This window comes from Hirundo rustica, chromosome 9 (assembly GCF_015227805.2).
Source record: "Hirundo rustica isolate bHirRus1 chromosome 9, bHirRus1.pri.v3, whole genome shotgun sequence".
Lineage (NCBI taxonomy): Eukaryota > Metazoa > Chordata > Aves > Passeriformes > Hirundinidae > Hirundo > Hirundo rustica.
This window is the reverse complement of record NC_053458.1, coordinates 30,147,375-30,169,932: the sequence shown is the minus strand read 5'-3', so window position 1 is coordinate 30,169,932 and position 22,558 is coordinate 30,147,375. Positions and strand designations below refer to the sequence as shown.

Genomic DNA, 22,558 nt, shown 5'->3' with positions numbered 1-22,558 from the left:
GTGGCCCAAAGGGGTGAGAAGCCAGGGCCTGGAGGAGCAGCCTTCCTTGCTGAAGGCCAGCTGCTCTTACCCTCAGCCTGGCCAGCACTGAGCTAACCTGTAATTGGAGCCACACATTTCATCCCATGCTGATGGGGTGATATTTGGATGAGGATCACTGATGCTCTCGTGCAGTTATTTTTCATGTTTGGGTAGGGAAGAACGGCTTAATTAATTGTTGATAACAGTCGAAAGGAGACGGCATCCATGTAGGATACCAAACAAATGAAAGGCTTATGAAATTAAAACCTTCCTTTTCCCCATCACCCTCAACCCCTGCGATCCTCTCATGATCCCCCTCATCTGTTGGCATGCATTTCCTTTACCACATGACACCCTTTGCCTGGAAAGTTCCCCCCACCAGCTGAATCTGTAGCCTTTGAATGCCCTTCAATGAGCAGATGCCATAGTTTTCACTTTGACCTCACCCACCCGGGACTCAGTGTGCTTTGCATGATAGTTTTGCATCGGAATGGCAGTAGTTTTGTTTTATTGAGCATGATTTTTATTTTTGGGGGTCAATCCTAATTTCTTTTCTATTTCCTTTTCTTTCCTCAATGTCTGCCGCACCCCGTTTCGTCTCCTCCATCCATCTCGTCGCCGTCGTTGCGCTGCTCCATAACACTGCATTACGATCCTGGCACACCCGCACACAACCACCCACCCTCCTTCCTTCCACTCCATCCCTCCGCCTCTGTGCATCGCTACCAAAAAAAAACAATACCCAAAACCTGGCGGATGTCGCGGTGCTTGTATCCAATTAGGGTGAAAATTCCTTCCTACAGGCGACCGTGGCAAAACTGGGACCTCTCCCTCGCATCCTTGCGGATATCACAAAATCCATGAGCAGCCCCACACCCACGCAGCAGCAGCTGAAGCGTTTCACGGAGCACAGCTCCAGCCCGAACGTCGCTGGAAGTCTCTCCTCGGGACTTCAGAAGATAACTGAGGACCCCACCGATGGGTACGTCCCAGCCGGGGCTCGAGGGCGGCTGTGGGGTTGTTAAAGCTGTGAAGAGTTGGAATGAGGTGATCTTCGAGGTCTCCTTCCAGCCCAAACCATTCCAGGGGTTGAAGGGCTTCATCACCCGAGCTTGGCTGCCCAGCCCCGCCGCGGAATGGGGAGCTCAGGCCTCTCTCGCGGGGAATGCACCATCCCAGCAGGAGGTGCACAGGGTGGCACTGGGCGCCTGGAGCTTTGGACTTAGCCAGAACTCAACCACATCTCTGGGAGTCGATGACCTGAGCTGATAAAAGCAGCAGTTCTGTGATTTACTGCCAGCCTGAGTGCACGGTCAGCCATCGTGTTTCCTTCTGGCCATCAGGCTGCTAAGGGAAAAACAACTGAGCTGTAGGTGAAACTTATTACCTGTGGAACAGCAGAAATAGTCCCTCCTGTGTTTTGTGCAGCGTTTCTCACACTGTAACAGCTGTTAATCTGGAGCTGTGACATGGCAGAGCTGCCAAAGGGCTCGGCTGCTGCAGGCCCAGAGCAGTACCTGCGCTGTCAGGTACAAGGGCCGGGTCTGTCATGTGCAGTTCTCTGCCCCCTGAGCTTACATCCAGCTCTGAAGGAGCCTTCACACAACTCCTGCTGAATTTTAAGACCTCCATAATACACGGAGTCATAGAAGCATTAAGGTTGGAAAAGCCATAAGAGTATCAAGTCCAGCTGTTAGCCCAGCACTGCTAAGCCATGTCCTCGTGTGCCACATCTAAACGCCTTCCAAGGATGGTGACTCCACCGCTTCCTTGGCCAGCCTGAGCCACTGGTGACAATCCTTTGGGTGAAGAACCCAATCTAAACCATCCCTGGCACAACTTGAAGCTATTTTCTTTTGTCCCACCTCTTGTTACGTAGTGGCAAAGGGTTAAATGGCACCTGAAGTCTTGCTGGAGACAGAAGTGACTAAGGGGGGAGGAATTAGTGGGAATGGTTTCGATTTCACCTGTGGAAAAAAAGCCCATAAATGTAGGACTTCTTGAATCAAACACACTTCTCCAAGATAAGTGGTAATTAGGGAAGAGTGTGTTCTGACTTGCACAGAAAGAGCTCATAAAAGGAAGTCTGGCTCCTTGAAGCTTTCAGTGGGGGGAGGTTAAGTGAGGTAGAAAGACTTCTCCAGGACAGATCTCTCGGGGTCTTGGCTGCCTAAAAATTAACCAAATTCCTTTCCGCTCCACAGTGACGTAAACAAGATGAAGTCTCCAATCCAGGAAACTGTAGATGGACATTTTAGGGGCAAGACCTTACTGCTGGTTCAGCAGGCATCCACCCAGAGCATGACTTGCTCAGATAAGGATGAGAAGGTAAGTGTCTTGCCCAACGGACGTAGCATCTCTCTCATGGACCTGCAAGACCCTCACACAGCTCACAGTGACAGCGCTTCCATGATGCACGACGTGCCTTTGCGCCTGGCGGGCAGCCAGCTCTCCGTCACCCAGGTGGCCAGCATCAAACAGCTGTGGGACACCCAGAGCACCCCCCAGAGCGCTCCCCAGGTCCGGAGGCCGCTGCACCCGGCGTGGAACCAACAGGGCAGCCTCCGGCCTCTCTCGTTCCAGAACCCGGTTTACCAGCTCAACAACCCGAGCCCCCCCATGGCCAAGGCCTCCGTGGACTCCAGCCCGGAGAACCTGAGCACTGCCAGCTCCCGGAGCCGCAGCAACAGCGAGGACTTCAAGCCCAGCGGGCGCAGCAACAGCAGCCTGGAGGACTCGGCCAAGCGCAGCTCGCAGAGCGAGGACTCGGCGCGGCGCCCCGCGGGCGCGGACAAGCACGTGCCGGTGGTGCTGCCCCGCCAGAACAGCAGCAGCCAGGCGCAGATCCGCAAGATGGACCAAGCCGTGCTGGGCACCAGGGCCAAGACGCTGCACACGCTGACGCACAGCCCTTCCCTGCGCAGCACGGGCAGCCTGTCCGGAGCCTCGGGGGCCGCGGGCGTCGAGCCCATCCCGAACGGGAACCGCTCCCGGCACCAGTCCTCGTCCTCCCGGGAAAGCCCCGTCCCCAAGGTGCGGGCGATTCAGCGGCAGCAAACGCAGCAGGTAAGGAAACCCTGCCTCCAGGCCTCGGCTTTGGTGTTCGGCCCGTTGCTCCTTGGCCTCCAGAGCGCTCTTGGCCTTGGAGCGGAGCTGAATCGAGAGTAGCAGCACTTACAGAGTGGCCGATAGCAAATGTAAGGAATAGTGGTGGCAAGCCACCTTATCTGTGCCGCTGGGATGCTTTTGTTCTAAGTTAAAAAAAAAAAGACTGTTTTCCATTTAGCAGCGAACCTGCTGAAAGAAACAGAACTGCAAAATTTCCCTGAATACAAAGCAAAAAAAAGACGAAACCAGGAGCAGCTTAGGTAGTTCAGATCGCCACGTGAGACTGCGTTTGCCCTGTGGTGCTAATTTAAAAGCGGAGCTACCTCGAAACAGGGAAATGAACAAAGATAAAACATCACAGAATAACTGCTGCCAAAATAACAAATAAGCACAGTTGCCTAAAGTGTGGAGAAATCCATATTTCACCATGATGAAGCAGTCTCTTGCTGGTCCTCAAATAAGTGCTGCTTTTTCATTAATCTTCCCGAATGATGAATAATGCAAATTTTTTCTGGAAAGGAGTGCTTACATCTACCAATTCCTAATGCACGTTATCAGTTGCTCATAGGCAACTATAAATCAAGGTTTTCCTGTCAAAAAGCCAACATTCCTTTACCTTCTTTTTTAAAAAAATTATAATAATTCTGTTGTGATTTGCTGTGCATGAAAATATTTTCCTAAATCGGTTTAATTTTAAAGAGGAAGTGAGTATTCAATGCTACGGTGAAGGCAGAAAACATGATCTGCAGGTCAGAGCTTTTGCAGGGGGAAGGCTTTGGGCTGTGAGGTGAAGCTGGCAGAACAACCTCTGCTCTGCCCAAGGTTTTTTTGGTGTTGCTTGACAGTAGAAACTCCTGAATGCTACAGGAAAACCTGAGTGATGCCTGGGAACCCAGCAGCAATCAGGGCTTCAGAGCTACTTTGATACCTCAGGTTCATTGAAGTATGAGACCAGAAACACTGAATCACAAACCAAAGCTTAGTATGCCAAACTAGTAGTACCCAAAGGAGTAATTGTTTATTATTTGAAGTGTCTGTGTGTTTGTATCTTCCTGCAGTGTATTTCATAGTGAGGCACGGCTAGGTGGAGGGTGTTTATGGAATATAAAACCAGGCCTTGTGTTGTTCTGGTAGCACGTTTTAGGCCAGTGACAAGGATGAATGTGAAGGGGATGTGCATCCACTTCTTTTCCCACTGTACTTTCTTTACTAATCGTTTCCAGTGGATTCATTAGAGTACTTGCTCCTGCTTTATTCAGAGAAATCAATTTGTTCTCTCCTTCCCGACACCCATGGACAACATCTTGAATAGTGCCAAATCGAGTGGCCAACATTTTTTTCAAGGCAAATTCCATTGCGTCCTTTTAATTGCAAATCTTGTTGTGGAATTCTCTTCTTGTTTAAAAAAGAGAAAGAGAAAAGAGAAGTTGGGCATGTTCTTTCTGGGCATGTTCTTTCTAGGCATGTTTTGTGGGCGTTATAATTATTAGAGTCTGTTCTCTACAAGTCCCATTTGTTTCTGAATATAGAGCTGGGCCCTTTGTTTGCTGGGAGAGGTCACTTTTTGCCTTCCATTTCCATTTAGGAGGTAGGTGGGAACAGAAATGTCAGTGTGTTCTCTGGAAGAGAGGCAAAGAGGGGAATTAATACATGATCCTAGCAGACTAATTCTTTTTTTGCCCTTTATTAGAGAATAACTTGGAACCCATTAGCATGTGTGACTTGCCATCCGCTGGTCTTTGACAGCTTTCAGAATTTGGCTGCTGGAAATATTCTGTCCTACACTTGGAAGGTTCTTTGGCCAGGTTTGCTGCTGCTCAGCAGTCTGGTACGGGGCTGGGGATGTACTTCATAGTCACCTTTCTGCTGTCTGAGTCCCCTGTAGCTCCAGTGGGTGGTGACAGTGTTCATCTGTCCTGTTCCTGATTTCTCCAGTGATTCACAGCCGTGCACGGTCCATGGCCTCCCTTGCTCTGGCTGCCTGACAGCAAATGGCATCAAAAAATTCTGAATTAAGGAGCTTTGCCAGGCTGCCACACTACACCTAAGGAGCTATTAGCTTTCTTGCTGTGAAGGCTTCCTTCTAGGGAAAAGGCCTTTACCTAAATCCAAGGATTTCTACCTAATTCCTATGCCTTTTCTTTGCCTTTACATTTCTGTTGAGGCTTCTTCCCCTGCTGCTCAGGACAGCTAAGCTGTGGGAGCAGATCCAGCACCCACCAGCCCTGTCTTCCTGAGGAGGAGAAACACAGCAGGAGGGTAACATGATCCCTGTAAAGACACGTCTCCTTCCCCATGGAGAGCTTCTGGCTGAGACTGGGACTCCAGAAGCTCCGGGCAGGGAGCACAGTGCACTTGGGTGCACCACTGTGCCAGCCAGGGAGCTGAAGAGCTGCCTGGGCACCAAAAAGAATCTGCAGTTGGGGAGAAGTTGATCTTCTGCATTTCTCAAAAACATAAGACAATGTTGCTCTTTCAGGAGTGATTATGCTAATTCCTGCGCTTATAAACTTGTCTTTGTCCATGAAAATTGCTTGGAATTTATAGCAAGCCATGTTTTCCCCAGCTAGGCGGAGAGTTTCTTGTCTCTTTTCTTGGCCCCCTTTTTGGATTCCCTTAAAGAGGAGAGAGAGAGAGAGAGAGAGAGAGAGAGCCTCCAAAGCAGCTGGACATTTCTCCCAGTCAGCACAGCTGGCCCTGGCAGGGCAGCTGCGCTGCAATGGACCATGCAAACCTGGCAGGCACTGCCGTGATCATGTCCCACCTCCCTGCCGCATTCAAGCCCTGCCACGCTGGCCTGGATCCAGGCTGTGCAGTCCCATGCTCCACTGTAGTCTGTCCCAGCCTGGCTGAGGAAGCTGCTCCCAAGTTCAGCTCCTCAGCACTCCAGGGAAGCCAACCTGTCTCACCCGAGCACGCTGGGAGCAGAGCTTTGTCACCGTTTTCTCTGTGCAAGTCGTGGCAGGGTGAGAAAGCCTTGCTGGCAGTGTGGCAAAGGGAAGAGGTGGATGTGAATGGGATTGGGAGACAAGAACTTTTTCAGAGAGAAGCTCACTTGGAGAGGAATAATAATTTCCAAAGTGCATTGGGTTTAGAGGGCTTCAGGCAGGCGCTGTAGGTCTAAAGGGTGGATGGAGTATCCTTGCAGGAGACGTTCTGGACATCCTTTGAGGCTGACAGATCCATGGGTATCTCTCTCCTCCAGCTGAAGTGGATTTCAGAGCTGGTCTGTGTCTCAGGAGAATGCTAACAGGTGTCTGTGCCCCAGGTGCAGTCGCCGGTGGACTCGGCCACGCTGTCCCCAGTGGAGAGGACGGCTGCGTGGGTGTTCAACAACGGCCAGTACGAGGACACCAAGAAGGACACGACTCAGAACCTGGACGAAGTCAAGCATGCTGAGAAGGTAGATTTGATTCTGTCTGCAGCCAGCTGCGGGGGTGCCACTGAGTGCTGTGGGGCTTTAGGGCCCTGCTGTCACAGCGTCACACATTGTCACACAGGTTCTGCTGGTTATAGCGATCACTAACTCCTTAAATAAAGTAAATCAGGATTGTTAACCTGACTGAGCATAGCTTAGGGACGTGCACGGGGACTGTGCAGGGCTGCAGCTCAGCTTTCATCAGTAGCAGCAGTCAGATTTTGTCTTGGACTTCTCCCAAAGCAAATGCCTGTCACCCAGGTACTGCACAGAAATCTGTGTGATCTGTTTTTGAAAGTGTCTGTTTTTTCAGGAGTAGATCCCATTTTTCCAAGTACAGTTACAGCCATTTGTTGCTGTGGGGATAGAGTTGTTGTGTAAGAGGCTTGGTATTTTGAGAAGGCAGGGAGTGAGGAGGAGAACATTTAGTGGACAAAGAAGCAGAAACACAGGATTATTAGGAAAGGTGAATGAACCCAAAACAAAGGAATATATTGAGATTCATGGCACTATTGCAGAAACGATTGCCCACAGAGACAAGAACAAAAGCTCAGCCAAGAAACCTGACAGGCTCTGGTTTGCAGTGACCAATTTGCTCTGACCTGCCCTGATTGATTAGGTCCTGATTGAAGCGTGAGTTCTTTGGGTCCCACACAGGTCTGGGTTTGTCAGTTTGGGCAGCCCAGACCATTTCTGCAGTTGAGCACTGTTAGCATCATCTGCCTGAGAACCGCTGGAGTCTGGAGTAAGGCAGGATGTGACCAGTCAGGGCTGAGGAGCCATGTCAGAGCCCTCTGACTGCTTGGCTTGTGCTGCAGAGTGATACCCCACAGCGTGGGAGCAGCTTGATGCCCAGGGGGAGCACCACGTTCTCCTTCTCTACGTCCACCCCTATGTTTGCTTCTCACTTCCTTTATTTCAATTTTCATTAGGAAAAAAAACCCCAACACTCCCCTAAAGTGCAGCAGAGCTTTCCCACGATCTGATCTCTCCTTTTTTCCCCTTTGCCCCTGATTCCCTCCCTGGCACCCCCAGTACGAGCAGGAGATCGCCAAGCTGAAGGAGCGCCTGCGGGTGTCCAGCCGCCGGCTGGAGGAGTACGAGCGGCGGCTCCTGGTGCAGGAGCAGCAGATGCAGAAGCTGCTCACGGACTACAAGTCTCGCTTGGAAGACAGTGAGGACAGGCTGCGCAGGCAGCAGGAGGAGAAGGACAGCCAGATGAAAAGTATCATCAGCAGGTGAGGCTTTGGGACTGGCCGCTCCATCCTTAGAGCTGAAGAAGTTGGGATGCAGGTGTGGAAACTTGCCTGAGATTGTCAGGAAAGTAAAAGAAAATATTTGGAAAAATTTAACTTAGGTCTCTGTTGTACTTATTATAGGTGCTTTGTTGTTGTTGTTGTTGTTTGGAGTCCGTACATGAGATCAGTTTTTCAGAGCAGCGGGGTTTTTGGTAATGCCCATTCTGAAAATAACAAGGCTGGGCAACTGGGAGTGTCAGATGGAGAGATAAGCTTTCCTGAGAACAGCAGAATTCTTCTCTTGGAGAGCCTTCTTCAAGGGAAGCAGAAAAGTCAAACCAACAGGCCAGAGTACCTGAAACACTTGGGAATAATATTAAACTGTCCTAATTTGCCCCTCTCTTTTCTCGTCAGACTCATGGCCGTTGAAGAGGAACTGAAAAAGGATCACGCTGAGATGCAAGCAGTCATTGATGCAAAGCAGAAAATCATTGATGCACAGGTAGGTAAAGAGCTCGGGATCTCCCAGAACCTGTGTGTAGAACCTGTCTCTGGTCCCTCTCTCCTGCCCCAGCGCTGTTCTCTGTCTTCCAAGCCGTATGGGCCCACAGTGTCAGACGTGTCACTTACTGCCTCTGAGAGATAACTGGGGGCTTTAATTAATACTGTCTGACCTGGGCTTTGAGGCAGCCTGGCAACAAATCCCAGGACTGATCCCGTCTCCAAAACCTTTGCTACTTTGTGAGATCCCAAGGGAGTGAAGGAATAGCAGTGCATTGTGTAGATGTCGTTCCAAGCGTGGGCCTGGGACCTCTGGGAAAGCCGTGCCTCACCCCAGCATAGTTTAGCTGCCATGTGCATGCATCTCAGCTGTGCCAGCAACAGCATGGCTTTGGACAGTGGAGTCCAGGAAAGAGAATGCTGCAACGAAGCATTGTGCTGGGAATGTCACGTGTGGCATTTCTCCCTGGCAGTGCTGGGGAAATGCCCATTTCCCACAAACCTGCAGCTCCCACCTCGGCCACCTGGGCAGCTGTGGGGAGGGGAACCCAGCGGGAAGTGCATGTGGGTGTATCCTCTGGGGTCATTCCAGCTTTTCCTCTGTGTCTGTGCTGATCCCACCACAGAACCTGGGACTGGTTTGTATCTGCCTGCCATGTTACGTTTGTGGTATTTGCATTTGGAGGGTCTCTTTCCTGCTTCTGGGCTTTTCAGTAGTTCCAACTGGAAATTTCTGAAAAGTTATTCCCTACACAAAGAGTGGTGGTGGAAGTCTTCAGCTGAGCATGGTTAAACAGGACATTGGGGTATTAGAAATACTTGAACTCAGGTGGAACTGTAGGGAAAATATAAAGCAGCGAAGAGTTGTGGTTTTTGGAGATAGGCACAGTCAGGGCATCTCACTGTTACAGCCATGGAATGGCAGCTCATCCAGACAGCAGCCTGGATTATGAAATGGGTGGATGCATTTTTCATCTGCCTCTAGAAGGTGGAAGGGGCGCTGAGCAAACACGCGAAGTGATTTTCAGAGGGGAGAGATTGTGACTGAGTAAGAAACTTGCCTGTTACCTGTGCATGCCAGGAGGCTCTCAGCCTTGGTGCTGGTTATGGGCTAGCAAGGTGGAGTGTGGACCACTGTGATCCCAGTGTCACCAGCTGGCAGAGGGGACCACTGTTGACTTGTGAGACCCTCAAACCCTCAGGGCTGGAAGGGCGTAGTCCTTGATCACACTTCATCAAGTGATGCAGCGTTTATCATCTGTGGTGGAAACTGGTGAAAAATCATGAGCAAAACAGCAGCATGAATGATTTCTCTTTTTCTTGGCAAACCTCAACTGCTTCACTGTCGGGCAGTGCCCGGGGGAAGTGCAGTTGTCACTGTCCTTCCTCGAGTACCTGAGCAGAGGGGGAGACTGGTGAAGGATTCAGAGCAGACTCACCAGGGGAGCCCAGGTGTCTGCTGGGTTCTGTAACAATCCCTTGAAGTCGTGCTTGGAAGATTTTATTTAGTCTGACTCCTTCAGTGGCTAGAAAAGGAAAGGTCATTTTTTTGTGTGGGATTCATCGCATGGGGCTGGAACCTGGTTGAAGAGTTAAATGCTGCCAGGAGCAGCAGTGACCTGGGATCCTGTGCTTAGGGACACCGGCCTGGCATGGTCTGAGGGGTGCAGTGCAGCTCCCAGCACTGCCCTGAGCACACAGACACGAGCTGTTCTCCTGGCTCTGGAGCCTGGGCAGGGATAGGTCTGGCCAGACTCTGCCCTCGGAGCGGCGCAGCTGCAAAGAGAACTGGCCCGGTTGCTATTGCAAGTGACATCTCCGCTGTGTTAAATTACAGGTCATAAATGGGGATGAGATAATTCCAACAGGCAAGTAAACCCAATCAGTTCTCTAGCTGAGCAGTACCCAGTCCTGGCCCAGCACACTGACCTCCTACCCATTCCAGCTCCTCCTGCTCCCTGTGCCCTGAGCGTGTGAGAGACGTGCCTGGTAGATCCAGTTTTCCTATCAGTGAGAAGATGCCTCTACTCGCCAAGCTCGTGCCTTTAAGATTGATTCCTGAGTGTGGATTTCCAGCTGTTTTGCAGACTGGCTCAGTGAGTGATCAGCAGTGTCTGAAAGCCCCCGGCCTTTCATTCTCAACTCTTTGGAAAGATTTTTTAGAAATTTTTCAGGAAAAGTTTCAGGAGGAAAATTTTCATTTTAAACGGTATGTTTCAGGTGAAATACATTTGGAGGAGTAGGAGCTTTGCCTGGCTGAGGAGTACATTCCTGGTGAGGCAGTTGTGTTCTGCAGGGTTCATTTCAGCATGGGAGGAAAGGCCTGTAACTCCTTGGCTCCGAGTTCTCCCTGCTCCCATCAGCTGGATTAAGATGAGGGCTAAGGCAGGTCTTGTGCCTTGTGCCTCCTGCTCCTCCTCCTCTGTTGGCTTTACACAGAGCTCGGTGCCTTCAGGGCTGTAACAGAAGCAGGATTTAAATTCTGCTTTCTTTTTGCACCCGAGCACTCACCCCTGTGGGGGAGTCCGCTGAGAAAAGCAGACATTGCTGATTAGTGCTGCAGCACACACTGATCTGCTGGGATCTGAATCCCGAGGGGCTGTGGTAGCATGTGAGTCTCCTGAGCAGTGTGTCTGAACTCTTCCTTCATGTTTATGCCTTCCGTGCATCGTTTTTCCCTCCATTTTGTTTCTCAATGGGCTGGACTGGGAAGAGTTCCCATGTGCAACTTGAGCAAATTAGACATTTTCCCTTCTCAAAGAACAAAAGCCAATCAGCTGGTGGCATGGAGAGCACAGTTACCTTCCTGCCGTCTCTAGCTCTGCTTTCTGCAGCTGCCTTATTAGTATTATTATTTTTTGGGAAATAGGGAAATTGTCATCTCTGATTATGCCAACAACTCCTCGGCTTGCCCCTCCGGTGCTGCGTCCCGCTGCAGATATCCATCCCCCTGTTGGCAGGCTGGGTCTGGTGATGGGTCATGTCCGTTCAGCAGCACCATCCCTGGGCTGTGTGCCCCGAGTGGAGGCTGGCACGTTCTGTGCAAGGACAATCAACCAGGCACGTGGCTTCATGGAGCCCGGGAGCGCCCCGAGCTGGAATGGGTCTAGGAGCAGCGTGTTCCGTGTTTGTTCTTTGTGTTCTGTCGATGGCATCTCCCCTCCACCCACAGTGCCCTCTCCCCCTCACCTCCAGTAACCCTCAGCGTTAGCTTTGGCTGCTGCTTCTCTGTGTTGCCGTTGCACCGTCACCGCAGGCTGCCATTATCTGCTTTTTATTATTATTATTTCTTTCTTTATTTACTTATTTATTTCAAGCATCCCATGAGTTTACTCTGAGCACACTCCATCCAAAAACAGAGACGATGGTCGGCAGATACCACTTGCACTTCTCTCTGCCAGATGAAACCCCCCCACCACTTTTATTTTCTGCTGCCTGTTTCTGTTTTTCTAATGTACTTCTAAAATACAGTATCGAAAATTGGCTACCATCGTTATTAACACCGACACCCTCCCGCTCCCCTGTGGCAAAACCCTGCCTGGCTGGGTGGAGCCTCCGCGCCCGGATCCATTCCCCGCCGTAACTCGGATTCGTCGCGCAAAAAAGCCCCGGAGGGCCGGAGCGGCCGCTGAGGGGCAGCGGCACCCCGAAAACAGAAAGAGGCAGACAGCCCATGTCGCCAGGGCGTGCTGGCACAGCTGCCTCTGCCCAGAGCCCAGCGAGGGCGCCGGGCGTGCGGCACCTCTGACGCTGCGCGGTGTCTTTGCAGGAGAAGCGGATCGTGTTCCTGGACTCGGCCAACACGCGCCTGATGAGCGCCCTGACGCAGGTAAAGGAGCGCTACACCATGCACGTCCGGAATGGCAACCCTCCCAAGCTTTCCATCACGGAGAATGGTGAATTTAAGAACAGCAGTTTCTAATTCTGCAGGTGCTGCCAACCGCCTCCGTGGAAGAGCAGGACGGAGCGGAGCCAAGACCCCTCACCGTCACTGATTGTTGCACATAGTTCTTCTGTACAAGGAAAATTGTATTGTTTGGAGATTGTATTGTTTGAAGATTGTTCTAAAATTGTTTTAGAATTGCATTTTAAATTGTTTTCAGATAGCATTGTACATTCAATAAAATTGAAAAAGCAACTCTGAAGGGTGGGCTGTAATTCCCCACTCAGGGCCAGGAGAACCAGGCTCCCCAGAATAAGTCCTTGTGGATCACTGTGTAAATAGAGGGAGCTCTTGGGTTGTGTACAGAAAATGCCAATGTAATATACCAAAAGGAAGTGAATACTGTAGATTTTTTAATTATTGCTATTTTTTTTATTATTATTATGTTGTTGTTGTTGTTATTGTTGTTGTTGTTTTTCTCTCGTTGAAAGCACTGCAGTCCTGGGAGGAGGAAGAGGGGAGTGTGTGTGCGTGTGTGTTGTGGGTGAGAGAGGTGAGCAGCGGGTGACCCGAGACAGCAGCTGGCTGATAAAAGGACACGAATGGAGTGAAATGAATTCCATAGGAAAACTCATCCAGCTGGGTTTATTCCCCTCTTCCCCAGCTGGTCTTTAGCTGAATGCAAACTTGATAGCAAACGTTTTAGCAAGAGAACTGGCTCTTGCTGTGTCCCGTACCTACTTTGGACAGGACTCTGTCGTGGGACAGTCTTTCTGAAGAAGGTACACCGTGGGAGCAGCAAGCTGGGTTCCTGGAATTTGCACAGTCAGGCTTCCTGTCAGACAGAGGGAATCTGCAGGATTCTGTGGTAGGATTCTTTCTTTTTTACCCCGGTTCTAGTGCAGTTTTATATTTTCTGTTTGGAGGATTTACAGGCCTGTAAATACATTTTTTTAACGATTTCTAGCCAATCCCCACCATATGCCCCCTGCAGCAGCACCCTGAATTCCCTCTCTGCTCTCCATCAGGAACAGACAGGTTAATCCTCTTGGGAAAGGGCTAACCAAAGGATGCCCATGCCCAGCACAGGAAATTCCATATGCAAATGTCCTTTTTTCTAGAGGATTTCCATATTTTAATGCTTGCTTATTTTCACTATTTCGGCCACTTGCTTAGCCAGTGTCGTTCCAATGAAAGGTGCTTTCTGCACTTTTGTTGAAAGATCTTCCATTTCTGCTGAAATTTTCCTTTTTCTGGACACTTCAAAGGGATTTTTTTTTTTTGAGTTCTGTACACAGCAGTTTTTTTCAGGAGTTTTGACTAAGCTTTCGTCTTCAATTCCTTTCAGCTGTGTTTCATAGAAGCATGACTGCAGACTGTGTGTGAATGGGATATCGCTCCAAAGTGACCTTCTCCTGGGAGATAGTGACATTTGCAACCTGTAAACAGATGAACTGTAAATGGCTTGGTATTGTCAATTCTCATGATTTCATCCAGTGCCACAATATTTAATCTGAGAGAGGGTTTGTTTCTGGGTTTTTTTTAAATCCCATATTCTGGAGTCAAGTGTGAATTTTTACTTCCGGCTTTTGCTGTGCATTTCTAGCCCTCAACCTCTCGCAGTAAATGAAATTATTGATTGAAACTGTTAATTACAGAAACACGCCGGTAACAGCGAGTGTGATGAACCTTTCACACATGCTGTGTGAAACTGGAAAAGTTTACTTCAGTTTGAGACAAAACCTTGAGAGGTGACAACCCTTGTCGGGGGGTCTCATGAAAAGCGCAGGAGCTTCTGAGCCAGTTCCCTGCACGTGGATTATTGGCAATACCGAGACCCACACCTGGTGTGTGTTGCCAAGTTTGCCTGGTTTTTGGAAGTGAATTAATCCCAGCTCGGTGGCTGATGCAGGAGGTGGCAGAGCAGTGTGTGTGCTCTGATGTCACGATGCTCCAGCTACCATCCCCACCCACGTGTGTTCTGTGCATCAGCGCAGAGACCCCTGTGCTGCAGGATGTGTGTGCATCAATCCTTGCCAGGCCTTCTGGAGCACAGCAGTGAGCTGGGATTTGGGATTAATGCTCGGCTCTTTGGGGTCAAAGCTGCTCCGGCTGCTCGGCCGGGACTCGGTGCTGCTGGCACTGCCACACCTGGCGTTGCGCTCTGCATTGGCTCAGCAGTGGTCACTTTTCCGTTCTTTCCAAACCGTCTTCCAGCTCTGAATCCTTGCTGACCTCTGATAGTTTATTCCTCAAACTGTGCCTTTGAGTTCCTCCTTTCTCCCTTCAGGCATCGCAGCCGTAGCAACTTCTCCAGTTTGTGTTAAGCTGTCACGTGAGGGCCTCTTTCACACAAACGCTTTTTGTGTCTCTGTGGGATCTGCGTGTCCCTGTAGCCGTGTACTGTATTTGCACAGCTGTAGCACGGGGGAACGTGCTCCCATCCCTTTTGGGACAGGCATGGGATCTATGGGATCCCATTGTGGCACCGTGCAGGTGACGTGGGTGTGCTGTGACTGAGGTGTGAGCGAGCGCCCGTGGGGCTGCACTGACAGAACAAGGCAGAAGCAGATGTGTTGTTCTAGGAGAGTTATTCCGGCATTATTTTGGGAAACGTCTTTTCCCTGGAGCTCCCCGGTGCTCTGGTAATGTCAGAGGTCGCTGGCTGAGCTGTGTGGTTTGATGCTGAAGGCTCTGAGGTGTCCACTTTGGTTTCTGCAAACGGGGCAGCATTTCAGCCTGGATTTTTAGAGGGGAGATGATCCCTGCCCCAGTGCTGGTGAGGTCTTTGGCAGTGCCTCATTCCAGTACTGTACCTTCTCCTGTGTGTTTCTCAAGCCTGTAGAATGCTTGTAGGGAAAAGCAGCGGCTCTCTCAGAGCCTGGCCCCTCTCTGTGTCTCTCAGCTCGTTGCTAGGCTGGCTGTTTCTCTGCTCTTCCAGTTTCTCCCCTGAGGTGCCGGGTGCCCAGGAGTCGCTGCCTGCGGACCCCGGAGGGGTGAAGGCTGCAGAGTCAGTGCTGCAAGACTGGAATTGATCTGCTGCAGCACAAAACACTGCTCCTGAGTCCTGCAGGCAGCTGTCTCTCCTAATTTGTTACCAAGCAGCCTTCCAGAAAATTTTTCAGCCGCCTGAAGCTGACAATATGGGAAAATGCCAGTTTCTGTTTTGTCCAGACTGATAAAATCCAAGTGGCACTAACCCACGTGTCTGTTCAGGAGCAGGAGCCCTGCCTGGGCCTGGCCACCTTTGGGTTTAGACTCGTGGCCGGTGGGCTGTGCAGCAGTGAGGGAGTAAATGGTGCAGCGTGTGCTGGGGAGCGCGGCAGAGGCTGGCTTTGGGTTCACACTCCGAGCAAAGGCTGATGGCTGTGTCTCATGCCGTGCAAGGAGCTGCTGCTCTCACTGGGGAACAGATGAAGTAGTGCAGAAAAAATTGGATAGCCTGGAGGAGGAATACTCATGTTCCTCTGACTGAACAGGAAAGTCACCCCATCCTGGTGTCTCAGTCCGTGCTGGCCGCGTTGGTGCCATTCTAGGAGGGTTCTCTCCAAACCTCAAAGCCACCTGGGCTTCTTGAGTGCTCAGGAAAAGCTTGAGGCGAGCACAGCAGGGCAGGGAGAGGGAGCAGCCTCCTGTGTGTGGCCTCTTGGCAGGTCATGTGTGGTGTCTGCAGTGTGTGAGGTGAGCAGGGTGACAAGGGACAGGCTCTCAGAGGACAGAGGGAGCAGGGCCTAGGGGCGGCATCCCCTGTAAATCCCTGTTCTTTGCAACTCCAGGAATTCAGGCCTTTTTATTAGGGGAAATAGATTTCACATCTACTAATTACCAGCTGCTAGTTCCCTGGTGTATCAGAAATGGGCAGCTTTTTACAAAAGCACAGATCCATGCAGCTACACATTTTGCCACATTCCTCTCCGGTGGCATAACTCGGGCAGGGAATCTACAGGAGCATGGAAAGGGATGTGTGTATTTTCTAGTTAGAGAATATGAGGTGTCTCACTAATAAATTCTTTATCCATCTAGTAAATCATCAAAGAAATGGGGTTTATTTTGCGTTGATGTAGTTTGGTTTGGCTGTGTGTTTTTCCCCCATGGTATATTCATTTCATATTTTGATGCTTGCACAAACCCACCAGCTTTTAACTCTGAAGTCCATGAATTTTACAGCCAAGTCCATGGAATGTGTCAGCAATACTTACTTGTGTGGATGAATGCTGCTTGTGTTCTGCAAAAATATCCGTGTTGTTCTTGGAAAACAATTCCTGTCCGAGTTGAACCGTGACGTGCATTTCCATCAGTGGTGGGCGTGGTCAGCCACAGGTATCCAGCTGAGTCTGCCAGAGGAGAAAGGGTTAAATTTAGGCTGATGTTTTTAGGTGTTTCTTTCTCCACAGTAGGTTAACTCCCAGGAGAATGAGCATGTCCTTACAGATCATGCCTGCCAGGAATCCTACCTGCAAAAATAGATTTTCTGTCTCAAGGGCCTTAATAAGAGTGTTACTACACAGAACTGTTCTACAATGATAGCTCTAAATAATTTATTTTTTATTTCAACAAAGTACACCTTTAAAAAGGAATAAACTTGTTTTTCAAGCCGTATTTTTATGCTTGTAGCACTGGACTGTTTGGTCTCTGAGATCCATTTCTGCATTTCATTGCCTGGGTTTGTTCTAAAGAAGATTTATTTTTGTTCTGTGAATAATTTTTGAAGGTTCTTGTAATATGTACAGATATAGATACATTTGAGGACTTTTATTGATATTCCTACAAAGAATACAAATAAACTTTAACTTTAAAGAGTTTGGACTCTGCTAAACTTACGCTGATTTAAAGTCCCCCTCTTTTCTGTGCTCTGTGGTTGTGTTTGTGTAGAGGCAGAGGGTGGAGGGGAAGGAATTCCCACTGTGACAAAATGTTTGGGATGGAGCTGCTCCCGCCTGGAGCAGCCTGGGCAAACCGAGGGGCCGAGGGGAACGGGATCAATTCCTGCATCCTGAAGTGGGGAAATATCTGGCATTGTGGAGTGAGAGAGCGACAAGCTGTGGAGAAACGGAGAACTGCTCTCTGCTTCCTTTGGCCGTGGGGTTTTCTCTGAGTGCTGAAAAGAGAGTGTCCGTGTATTAATTAACGTGGTTATTCCCCTCACGCCAGTCCAGGGAATGTGATCAGCCCTGTGTTCCTGTTCACTCCATCCCTCAGTCAAACGCTCGCACGCAGCAGCCCAAAGCTGCAGAGTTGGAGGCACGGACGTGCAGAGGGATGTTATTTACAGGTTCACATCAAATGCCGGATTCGAAGGTATTTACATTGATTCTTCATGTGTGTATGAAATCTTGTGTAGAGTGATTGGGAAAACCTTCCACAGGGAACTTACTGGGTGTAAAATCCGTGCTCAAGGGGGTGTTTTGGAAAAGTCTCTATTTTCATCTCACGGAATTGTTCTTTCTCTTTGAATTTCACTTTACTCCACTGTGTAAAACTGTGTGTGAATGTGCAAATTCTTCTCCGTTTCCAGCCACTCTGGACAGAGCGCACACGGTTCTGGAGCCTGTCCTGCCACTCTTGCAGATCACTTGGGAAATTCCCTGGGAGAAGCTCCCCTCCAAGAGCCCTCCTGCCCAAAGGATGCAAGTGTGCAACCTTGACTGGTTTCCAAGGATGTGTGCTTTACGTTAAGCAGCAGCTGCTGCTTAGATCCGTTAGCAGGTGGAATAGCAGTTTGCTTACGCTGGGATATGAGTGTCAGAAGAGAGTCCTTGGTCTTGCTAGGACCCATCTCACGTTGCTGTCCTTCGCCTTCCTCCTGGTCCCACAGATCAGATAACCTCACGTCTCCAGAAGATGTATTAAATTCCTGCTTTTTGCCACGAGGGGTAGATCAAATATCCTGGTTGTAGGCATGGAACCTGGCTACCTGTCGGTTCTTCCTGCAGCCAGCATGAATTCCTTGTCCTTACTCAGCTCCGCCCTGCTGATGCCATTGGAAACGTGAGTTCTGTGGACCTGAGCCCATGTTTCAGGACCCTCCTTAGCCCAGCTGAGTCGAAAAGCAGCCTGGGCTGGAATGGAAGAGACTGTTACCAACATCTCAGATTCCATGGTGGCTGCCAGGAGCAGGGCACTTGGGATGGATGCTCCCAGCACCCTCCAAGTTTTCCCAGCTTTTAAAAACGCTATAATGGGACCCAAAGGGCTGTTGTGTCACAGGGGGAGGGGGATCACAAGGGACAAATTCCCAGTGCTGACCCCAGTGAAGGATGATACAGAGTGAAACGTGACCTGCACAGAGATGAGCGACGTTTCTCACCGCCTTTTCTCTGCTGTCCAGGCTTCTGTTGGCAGCAGGATGCAGACGGTGGGAGCAGTTCCTGCTCTGCTTGGCAAGGAGCAAGTTCTGCCTGCAGTGAGGGAGGAGGAGATAGAGCTGAGCTGCAGGATGCAGTTACCCAGCCCTTCCCTCCCCTCACGAGGGTCAGACATGGACCATCCGTGCTGGACCCCACCTGAAGCCCCACTATGGGTAGTTACTGCTGGAGGAGCTGTTCTGAGGATTCGCCCTTCCTCCCTTAGAGGACACACAGGGGCTGTGGCACCCTGAGCGTTCCACAGCTGTCCAGAACATCCTGCTGCAGAGCCAGCAGCGTCTCTGGAAGGAGGAGCTGCCCTTACCAGGGACACAAACGAGGAATGTCCCGTAAAATGCAGCTCTCTGAAGGCTTTGAAAAGATGCTGGGTGGATTTCGGTTCTTATCAGTAAGAGAATTTACTTTGGCCTCCCAGTTAGCTGCAGTTAGCCTGGGAGCACACATCCCTTTGGACATGGGGCCTTGCCCTTGGGTTTGTACCTAGACCAAGTCCCTTGTCACCTCAGGTGTGGATCCACAGCCTATTTTCTCATAGTACAAAGCTTTGTTCCTGAGTGACACCTCTGTGTGCTCTGGTTCCCTCAGTGCTTTCAAAGGACTTCCAGGGCTCAGGAAGAGCCCCTGATGGGAAGGATTGGTGGGGGACTGATTTCCCTTTTCCGCAGTACCGGAAGGTACTACAAAAATTTGGTTTATATTGCTGGATGGTTATCAGTATCAGGAAGGCTGGAAGAACTTGGACCTGATAAAGACTGTCATAATTGGGATTAAGTAGAGCCTTTCAGATTTTTCTCATTCTTTGGGAAACTGAGTGGCAGCTCCCTGTCATGCCAGGATCTGTGCTCTACTGGGGAGCATTTAGAAAGTCATTGCTGCAGCAACCAGTAAGGCTAATAAAGTGGATTAAATATTTGCCATCTCCTCTGGGGTTGACTGAAGGGCAGAGAGATTGTTGTTCCCTCGGTTACGTATTTTTTTGTCATGGATTTTTGCTGGGGTTCTTTTGTTGGGGTTTTGTTTTGTGTTGGGTTCTTTTTGTTTTGTTTTTTGTTTTTTTCAAGAAATACTCTTCCCATGGTTAGATTCCAGATTGTGGCTTTGGGAAAACAGGGATCTTAAAATCAAAGTCCATGTGCCCCAACTGCTGCCTTGACAAGTGTGCTGCTGGAATCAGCCGTGTGCCTGAAGGGGAAGGTGGAAAGGCTGGAGGGGGCCGTGTCCTCGATGGTGTCACAGCTCAGCACAGCGATGCTCTGCTCGCTCCGGGTGTTGGGAGCCCAGGTGCTGCTGCCTGGCAGCTGCTGGGGGTTTTCCTGAGGCTGTCTGCTGGGATGGCGTGCTCTGGAGAGCTGCCATCACATCCCCAGTTACTGCTCCCACTTGGATTCAGCGTTTCTCCTGCCCCGGCAGGGACAGAGGCTTGGGGTTATCAGGGGTGCCTGGGGAGTTCACAGAGAGCAGCAGTGCTTATCCCAGAGATCACAAATCCCGGGGAAAAGAACCATTTGCTGTCCATAGTGCTGAGGGTGGCTTTCCAAGTGCCCTTCAAAACTAAAATGACCTCCTTGGTGGCAGCTGCAGACCGCAGCCCCTGCCCCTCTCAGGGGAGCAGGGTGGGTGTCCTGGCAGCCAGCTCTGGAGGAGCACAGCTGCTGCCCTGCCCTCAGCCCAGGGCAGGAATTCTGCCATGCTGCGGGCCGGGAATGAGCTGCTTCGGCAGATTTGTCCTCGGGGAGCAGCTCGGATTGTCCTTGGGTCAAAAATACACAGGTATCTGATTTCAGGATGATTTTAGGAGCCGAGTATTTGGCTGGTTCTGGATGGAAAGGTTTGGGCAGGTGTTTCCCTGGTGATTTGGCTCTGTGCAGCTTTCCTGGATTCACACCTTTCCCGCAGTTTGCCCCGGTGTAGGGCTGTGCTGGTACTGATTTATTCTCTCACCGGGGCAGGCCTGGTCTCATGCTCCCCAACAATAGATGCCCTTCTAGACTGGGACAATAAACACTCACCTGGCCTGTCCCTGGCCTGAAACAGCAAAAGCAGTTTTTGCTCCAGATATGTTCATTGCGCTCCTTGGTACGAGGTAAAAGGGAGGACATTGTCCCACAGTCTTTGGAGCATCAGCACCAGTACTTTGGCTGCTGACACACCCTCAAAAAACAAAGCAGGATGCAATCAAATACTTTGAAAACTTCAAAGTGACAATGAAGTTTTTATGCCGTCCAGTACAACATTTGCAGTTGACTTTGATGAGGGATTTGAAGGTGATATGTGCATCATCATAAAGAGACCACCCTGGTGGGCTCGTCAGAGTGGTGGCCCAGAGGTCTTTTATCAGCCAACAGAAAACCTGGAGGAGCCCAGCCACCTGGAATCTGCTTAACTTGGACCTGGCCCCAGCCCAGTTTGTGGCAGGCTGGCTGCTTTCCCCGTGGGAAAGGAGAAATTGCAGTGAATCAGAAGTTTTGGCATCGTTATTTCAACCTACCTGTAGTTCTTCCATGTGGGGAGTTGCGTTTCCATTGCCAGGGCTCCACAGGGAACCTGCAAGCTTTAAATTTCATTTTAGTCTCTTTAATAGCTGTGTGAGTGGTGGGTGAGTACATACCACACTGGTGCCCAGTTTTTCCTCATTTCTCACATTCCTGCTGCACTTCTAAGGGTCACAGCTATTGGAGGGGCCTCTACTGGAGTGAGTCTGGAATGAATTTGATAAATGATTCCTACGCAGGCACGACACGCACACGCTCATTGCTACAAGTGTTTCCTTAACCACCGCTCCCTTATCAGCATGAAAAACAAGTATGTGGAGTATCTTGGGCAAATACACTTGTGCAGATGCTGGGAGAGCTACAAGCTTTATCAGCAAACAGGTTCAGTGGCGACATTTGCAAGTCAATCCCCTTGGAATGGCTGTCAGTAGAATGCTCATCTTTCCTGAAAGCCTTAGGCCATCCCTAACTCCAGACATCTCTGAGACCACATCAAAATCCGCTGCTGTGACAATGTCCACGGAGACTTCCCCCTCATGCTGCCCTCTAATTTGTGTCCCACTAAGCAGGACAATAAAACCGGGACAAAGCAGATGCTGCCCAGCTAAACAAATCTCTCCTTCTTACCCACAGGGCTGGGCTGCAATATTTTCTCTTACAGAAGTGATGTTTATTAGGGAAAGTGAGCTAATGATTAATGGCTGTGCAATAATGTGCTGAGATGTAAATAAACAGCCTGACATGAGAAGTGGACACAGAGCAACAATCACAGGCTTTGCTCATATCCATGGGGATGAGAATTGAAGGCCACTTCAATCCCTGTGCTCGCACAGGGAGCAGGACAGCCCGTCGCAGCAGCAGGGCCTCGTGTAGGGGAAGGTGGCCGGCAGGAACCCTGGTGAAGGATCTCTCTTGGGCTGTCGAGCAGCTGCCACAGAATGCTGTGGTTCACTCCGAACCTGGGCTCTCAAGGAATCAGATCTTCATTCTGGGAGAGGTGGCATTTGTGTCTGTAGCCTCCGCATTTTTATTTCTGAAGGCTCCTCAGCATGGAACCTACTCTCGCATGGCAAATTCTCACCCCGACAAAAAAGGTCGAGCGCTGAGACAGAGAGTAAAGAGACTCATGATTCTGTGACTGAGGACTGAGAATATGGAATTTCTCCTGTTTGGGAGTTGGGGGCTTTCCAGCAGATCTTGCTACCTCAGCTTTGGATAGACCCCGGATAAGACATGGAAAGCTGTTGCTTTAAGTGGAGGTCAGAAGATTACTACCAGATGGAAGGTAAGAATCTCTCTGGAAAGGAGGGCAGTAAATTGTCATAAACTGCAGTTCCAAGCAGTTTAGCATTGATTTGATTAGCATTTATTGATTTTGACCTCAGAATAAACAGCACGGATATGCTAACAGGACTGTGAAGGATGCAAATTTGGGAGGGGGGCTAATGGCACATTTCACTGTGTTCTTCCAAGAGGGCAGGATCCTCTGAGGATTGGCCATTGTGGCTCCATCCAAAATGTGTGCTAGGCAA

At 50.1% G+C, this 22,558-nt stretch overlaps 1 protein-coding gene across 11 annotated transcripts in view; it reads left to right on the top strand.

Annotated features, from left to right (window-relative positions):
• RASAL2 (RAS protein activator like 2) overlaps positions 1-16,964 on the top strand; it is a 127,890-nt gene extending 110,926 nt beyond the window's left edge. For 6 of the 11 annotated variants that reach the window (XM_040072503.1, XM_058421702.1, XM_040072504.1 and 3 more), the window contains 7 exons: positions 804-1,003; positions 2,226-3,087; positions 6,398-6,532; positions 7,583-7,785; positions 8,200-8,287; positions 10,124-10,154; positions 12,056-16,964. In XM_040072503.1, the coding sequence (XP_039928437.1) occupies positions 804-1,003; positions 2,226-3,087; positions 6,398-6,532; positions 7,583-7,785; positions 8,200-8,287; positions 10,124-10,154; positions 12,056-12,186 (1,650 nt within the window). In that variant the 3' untranslated portion in view covers positions 12,187-16,964. The remainder of the gene's footprint in view (positions 1-803; positions 1,004-2,225; positions 3,088-6,397; positions 6,533-7,582; positions 7,786-8,199; positions 8,288-10,123; positions 10,155-12,055) is intronic. The other 5 variants (XM_040072497.1, XM_040072500.1, XM_040072501.1 and 2 more) reach the window with 5 other exon arrangements.
• The last annotated feature ends 5,594 nt before the right edge of the window (positions 16,965-22,558 follow it).